This window comes from Neolamprologus multifasciatus, chromosome 14 (genome assembly GCF_963576455.1).
Source record: "Neolamprologus multifasciatus chromosome 14, fNeoMul1.2, whole genome shotgun sequence".
Classification (NCBI taxonomy): domain Eukaryota; kingdom Metazoa; phylum Chordata; class Actinopteri; order Cichliformes; family Cichlidae; genus Neolamprologus; species Neolamprologus multifasciatus.
This window is the reverse complement of record NC_140452.1, coordinates 6,547,030-6,554,031: the sequence shown is the minus strand read 5'-3', so window position 1 is coordinate 6,554,031 and position 7,002 is coordinate 6,547,030. Positions and strand designations below refer to the sequence as shown.

General features: G+C 41.6%; 1 protein-coding gene across 1 annotated transcript; it reads right to left on the bottom strand.

The window, feature by feature from the left end:
* Positions 1-322: 322 nt before the first annotated feature.
* Positions 323-3,177, bottom strand: LOC146503365 (ras-related protein Rap-2b). The gene is made up of 2 exons (XM_085184074.1): positions 2,269-3,177; positions 323-1,689 (listed from the first exon to the last, which is right to left on the bottom strand). The coding sequence occupies exon 1, from the start codon at positions 2,869-2,871 to the stop codon at positions 2,320-2,322; it is 552 nt and encodes a 183-aa protein (XP_085040200.1). The 5' UTR covers positions 2,872-3,177; the 3' UTR covers positions 323-1,689; positions 2,269-2,319.
* Between the last annotated feature and the right edge of the window lie 3,825 nt (positions 3,178-7,002).

Genomic DNA, 7,002 nt, shown 5'->3' with positions numbered 1-7,002 from the left:
GTTTTTTCATTTTACATCACAGTGGTCTCTGTCTTAACCACATGACAAGTTTTGTTTTTAATGACGAGAAATAACAGCGGTAGAAAGCCAAAGCTTGATTTCTAAAGCAATGAAAAGCAGCTTTCATGTTTCCACAAACGCTGCAAGTAGCTGAGCTTGTATACAGCTGCCCATCGAGTTTGTGACACAAAGAGCAATAAACACCAGCAATTTTGCAGCGTTTTCATATTGTAGTTCTATTTCCTGTTAGGAGTAGGTCCACCACACATGCTAAACCGTGAAACAGCTCGTGTAAATTTGGGTTGTTTTTAGGGGGGGGGGGGGGGGGGGTCATGTTACTGTAACATAAGCACACTGAACATTTACTTTTTCAGCAACAGCTTACTGCGGGGTTTTCTAGTAGCCAAATTATTTGTGTGCATTTAAACAAACCTCAGCTGCTGTTTAAGCTAAATTCTTCACCGAACTTCTCGTGACATGTGGTGAAATGCTCAAAATGAGTAGATGTCCCCAAAGAAAAAGAAAAGAAAAAAAAAGAAAACACAGCCTGGGTTCTTTTTTTAAAAAAGCCATTTGTATTAAAAGTCTTTTTTTTTTTTTTTCAAAACAGCCAACTGTTAAATGGCTGGTCTGAAATTAAACTTACAATCAGGTTAGATTTGTCAATGGTACATTATCACATTTCCTGTTAAAAACAACAAAAGGAACGGAACAAAACAGAACTCCTTTGAATTGATTGGCCTGGAAATTAAGTGTCGAGTGTTGTCATCATGTCTAAGGGGTTCCAGTACCTGTGCATTTCAAGACATGGGTTCATCCAGACCAAGCAGACATTGCAAAAATGAACACCTTAGACTTCAAAAAGGCCAAAGTAAAACAGATAGAAAACTGCCATTCCATTCAAGAGAAGCCTGCTGTAGTTTTTCATTGTCAGTTTCCATCCTTACGACACTATCCAGTAGAAGAGTTCACTAGTTTGTGGATTGTTGATGTTGAAGGGTTGTTTTGGTTGTGGGTTGGCACTAAATCTGAACAGCTGATTTGTTTCGGAAAGGCACTTGACACAAGGGCGATCGGGTCAGTGTCCTTGTGTCACTTCAGTTAGGGTCCTCTCACACACTTAAAGAGAAAGTGAAGTAAAAACAAAACAAAAAAAAACAACAAGAAGTGGCACTCGTCACATTTTCTCCACCACCAGAGACGTGGCGTCAATTTCTTCTGACTTTGGAAAAGAAAGCAGGATTTGGAGTGTTGTGGAGCGTTGCTCCAAATTAGATCAGGCGGCCCAACTCTTTATCTGTCCCAGACTGTGCAGTTACTTAACAAAATATATACTCTATCTCCCTGTGTTCTTCTCATACAGAAATATCCATTTATGAGTTTTCTTTAAGTGTTTCTTTCCATCTTTTCCATTGGGATGTAGCTCCAGTTGGAAGTACAGTTGGAACCGGTGAGGAGGGGGGGATGAGGCTGAAACTCTGGATCTGACACTGTGTTGACATCAATGGCGGACACCGATCGTGCGGTACAGATACTCCAACCCAGCAGAATTCCTGAAGAGTGGACCCCTCCCTGTCTCAGTTGCTCCCCCTCCTCCTCGTCCCCCTGCAGCATTCCTCCCTTCATTTTCCTCCAAGGCCAGGGCGAGACACGACGAAGAGCTCAACAGTACAGACTTGCTGCAACACACTGCCACAAACAAGAAAGGTGGAGAAAAAGAAAGTGTCATGAATGAACTAGAACAACTAGGGAAAACAGATTTCTTCCAAAGCTAAATCTAATCTCGAACTTGCTGACTCTTGAAATGTAGGCCACACAAAAACACTGGAATCTCCCTGTAAACCCCATTGTGGAATATGGCATTTGGCAGTTCCTTTTAATAGTCGAACTGTAGCTGCACCGATTGAGCCACAAAGTTTGTAAACCTAATTAAGTGTGCCACTGGCATGCCCCATCCAGTTCTGCAAATGAATCAGAGACTTCCCCTATCTGCTTAGCAAAACAATGGACTGCAAGTGTCCCACTGTACGTTACCGGTAAAAAGTACTGCTGAGTTTTTATAGCCAAGTACTGACAAAAAACAAACTTCAGGCTACGCATTAAAATGAAGACACGTTCAGCTTACATCCGGTGCTTTGCTGCTCGCTAAACAGTACTTAATGCGGGCAAGTTGTTAATAAGTACGCTGTTTATTTATAGTTCTTGTCACTGTAGTGAACAATCAACCGTGTCAGGTTTACACTTTCGGTGTATGGTGTTCCAACTTACCATTGCAAACTTAAAACCGAGCAAAGAAAACTTTGTGATTGTCCATTTTCCTTAAAGAATAACACAAGACGAGCAGCACTGGTCGTCGCCATTTGGTGTTGAGGCATAGTTCATCTGTCGGACTATTTCTGCAAACAGTTCGTCCACAGAGCTTTTATTTTTGGCTGAAGTTTCCATGAACGGGCAGTTCCATTCGTCCGCCAGAGCCTTCCCTTCACCGGACGAAACCTCCCTTTCCCCCTCCAGGTCCACTTTGTTTCCAACCAGAATCATCGGCACTCTTTCGTACCGTTTCACCCGAATGATCTGATCCCTCATCGGTTTGATGTCCTGGAAGCTCTGCTGGTTCACCAGGCTGTAGACCAGAATAAAACCCTGGCCGTTTTTGATGTACAGGTCTCGCATGGAGGCGAACTGCTCGGTCCCAGCCGTGTCCAGGATCTCCAAGACGGACGGAGAGGAGTCCACCTCGATCTCCTTCCTGTAAAAATCCTCTATCGTGGGGTCGTATTTTTCTATGAAAGACCCCGTCACGAACTGGACGGTTAGTGCCGATTTACCGACGCCCCCGGACCCGAGAACCACTACTTTGTACTCTCTCATGGTGCCTGAAACAGCCGCCGCCGCTGCTGCTGGTTCCTCTCCGCTGTGAGCCCGCTAGCCGCCCTGCTGGGTTTCAAACCGCTCACCGTTGCACCTCCGCCAGCACTTTTGTACGGGCTCCGGTCGCTGAAAACGGGGCGTGGCTGTCAACTATCGCCGTTCAGGAGGTGAATACAGTTGTTTTGCGCCCACGCTCACCATTTGTATTGTGGCATGCTGAGGTCCCGAATACAGCCCTACCGGTTCTTGAGCAAGCTTCCCCCGTTTTCGTTCAAGTAGCCACCGTGCGTCCGTAGCTTTCTTTTTCACAATCAAGTCGAATGTAGCGGAAAACAACTGCTTCCTGTTTGCACCTTCAAAATAAAAGCGCTATATCGATCCATGCAGTAAATTTCACCGTATTATGTTTTTACCACTCATCGAATACATTATCTTTTTTATTTAAATCATATTCAATTTAAATATAGATTTGTTTTATTGCTAATTAATCGTTTTAAGGAATTTATCATAGACTCCCAATCATAATGCTTTGATTTCCGGTGTGAGCATACTAACTTCTGGATACCTGACAAAGAGCCTGCCCTGCCTGCCCACACTCGTCACGCAGTCTGCGTCTTACGTCACTCAGTAAATACTCTGGCCAGTGTTTAGTTAAAGGTGCAGTACGGCTGTTATCGCATAGTCAGCGTGGTTGATAGCCTCAGTACTCATACAGACTTGCCACACCTTAGTTTCGACATCACTGATCTTTGGGCTTACTACTGCTTGACTCATTCTAAATAACTTACGGGAAAAGCCAGCCTTTTGTGATTTCTACACACAGCTTGTTGCGTAGCCATTAGCAATGATGTTTTTCCCCCTTCCTCTCATCACAAACATTTCACGAGTTTCAATATTTCCAACTAGGATTTAACAAGTCAAGCTGAATTACAATATAAGATGTTAATTATGATAATGATTAGGAAATATGTGGCCGACGTGCTGGTTGTGCTTAACGAGGGAAGGGCATAGAGAACAATGAAATGCCTCATGTGAGACGTGAACCCCCCACCCCCCCTATATTTGACACATTGGAGGGCTTTCGTCTCCAGTGTGTTTATTTTTTATTTGTTTGTAAAGAAACCTCGAATCAGATAAATCTTAATTTCCTTGTTCAGCAACTTGGTTCTTTGGGCCACTTTTGTGAGTCAGCCAAAACATTACCAGAAACACATGCAAACCAACGAGGAAGGAAAGTTGTTTTTCTGTCACGCACAATTAATGGCTTGTGTTGCAAACTTTAATCCCAGTGAAAAGCCATGTGATAAGCTTTTAATAAAAGTAGTTATTTAAGTCATCCCATGTCTTTGTACGTGCATGTGAGTGTGTTCACAGTCATCATTATGTCTACTTGTAAGTTTGTAAAGTAACCGCTGATTTCAATCAGCGCCTGGAAGCAGTGACGATTAAACCACGGCTGTGACATAATCACCTCCAAGGATGCCTTGGCAAATTCTTCTGGATTAATAGAAGTTTAATCTTTCCACAACTCACCATCAGTGATACACCACACACTCGTGAAGTTTGATTATAATGCAATAATGAATTAAACCCATGAGTCAGTCTTAAGCCAAAAGAATACACTATATTTTAAAACATTTACACACAGATGGAAACAGACTTTTCCTTAGGAAGTCTGAGGATTTTCCCATAGGTTTAGTTTGAGGCGACGGTATGGGAAATGTGTGGATTTCACCATCGTGTGGGCTTCCCAAAGGCCCTGCAGGCAGCCCCTACCCAAATCCCATTAAGAAACAACAAGCCAAAGCCTATATGAAGACAAATAGCACTCAAGCCTCGGGGGAGTGAAGGGTAATGTGACTTAAAGCCTTGTGATGTGGATTGTCACATCTGTGAGAGTGGTCACTGTGAATGTAAGGAGCAGACCGTCCTGTTGGAGTTTATTTTCACACACTGCTGATAATTAGATAGACATGGCCACATTAACACTAAACCCCAAGGTGAATTGTTAACAAGAAGCTATCAAAGAGCTGAATAATTGTGATCTTTGGCCTTTGTCTGGCTCCGTGAACAAAGAACAAGAGTTGCTGGGGGGAAATTTGAAAAACATGGAACATGGAAATGTTCTAATCTTTTAAGTCGTGTTCATTTCACCAATGCAGCTCAAGGGAGAATATAAAGAGTAGTACAGAGTAATATTTTGATGTCCAGAGTTCCTATTTCTTTTAACGCTGTTTTTTAAATACACCAACACTTGAGGGAAGTAGCTGGCTTGTCAGCAGTGGAATGCTGCCCCACAAATATTCAGCATTGTCTGACTGGTATTCGGCGCTGGGCAGGTGAGTTTCTAAAGAGTTAAAAAAAAAAAACATGTTTATTTAGAGGCTGATCAGAAGTGACACCGAAATACAGGTTACAAACCAGAAAATCAAAATCTGATAGTTAAAAACAGACACACATATTACTGAAGTAATATTTATTACGATACAGCAGACTTACGTAAAGTGGACGTTTAAAGCAAAAAAAGTTCTTGACTTCGAATCTAAAGAATAATGTCACACTGAAAGTAACAGGTTGCTGACGCCGCCTTTTCGAGATTGTGTTACTTTAAAAACATGACGTCAAAGCAGGCTGAGGGGAAACTGAAACTTCTATTCCAATAGTGCGAAAACATGTTGGAAAATCCCTGATAGTCAAAATAACTATGGGACAGAAGTGTTCTAACAGCGTGACGTAAATGTGGTTTCATTCATTTACATAACTGTGGAGTTGTTTTAAGAGAAACATTAAATATTATTTGGTCAGTATTTAGGTAACTAGTGAGCCCTGAAGAGTGGCTCTGGGCCATAGTTCATGCATGACTGTCAGAAGAGATCACTGGTGAGTTAAGGATATGGATGATAGCCAGATCATGATCATTTAAGTGTTTCTTGTGTGGGCTGATTATACTTTTTAAACACAATGTATTCTTATTAAGTGCTTTATGGCTGCCAGTTTGTCTTAGATTATGTAAAAATATTCCGTTTTGTGAAGTAAATGACAAAATGACATCTGAGAGGAGTGTTGAAAGCTTGATTCGCTAAAAACTAGAGGCACAGAATTCAATTTGCTTGTTATGTCATGACTTCAGCTCTATATAGGTTTGCTATGCACGCAGCTTATTCCAGTACCTATGTTTTAATTTATCTTAGCAGTCTCCAGCAGATGTTCCAGGTGTGTCATATGAAAGAGCAACATAACACAGTGGCCCACAACGAATTTCCATTGAGAAAACCCTCTAGTAGCTGTAGTAAATATTTAGCACTTGTTATACATTGCATTGATTATACTTTTAATCCAGAGATCTTACATTTTACTGTAATTTTTAACAAGGGACCCAGGATCATATTGCCCATTACCTTGTGCTTTGCAATACTCCAAACTGATATAGTATTGATCTGTTACCAAGATCAATACTTGGTAACAGTATTGATTTTGGTAATACTTTAAAGGTACCTTATGTAGGTACCTTTAAAAGTGCCTACATAAGGTACTTTTAAAGGTACCTTATGTAGGGGAAGAGCAGTATCATTTATGAGATCATCATCAATTTGCCAATGAATATATATATATATATATAAAACAACACCCAGCACGCCCCTGCGGGCGGTTTATTCTTCAAGCTCGGGTCCTCTACCAGAGGCCTGGGAGCTTGAGGGTCCTGCGCAGTATCTTAGCTGTTCCCAGGACTGCACCCTTCTGGACAGAGATCTCCGATGTTATTCCTGGGATCTGCTGGAGCCACTCGCCTAGCTTGGGAGTCACCGCACCTAGTGCTCCGATTACCACTGGGACCACCGTTACCTTCACCCTCCACATCCTCTCGAGCTCTTCTCTGAGCCCTTGGTATTTCTCCAGCTTCTTGTGTTCCTTATATATATATATATATATATATATATATATATAGATAGATAGATAGATAGATAGATAGATAGATAGATAGATAGATAGATAGATAGATAGAGATATATAACACAATTCAGCAGGCAATATACTTAACTGAGATGACAGAAACAGGGTATTGCTCCTATTGCGCTAGTATCAATCTGATATCATTACCAGCATTGATATACTACTATATATTATCGATAT

Coding starts and splice junctions, on each gene's coding strand:
- LOC146503365 (XM_085184074.1), bottom strand. CDS start 2,871: ATGAGAGAGTACAAAGTAGTGGTTCTCGGGTCCGGGGGCGTCGGTAAA.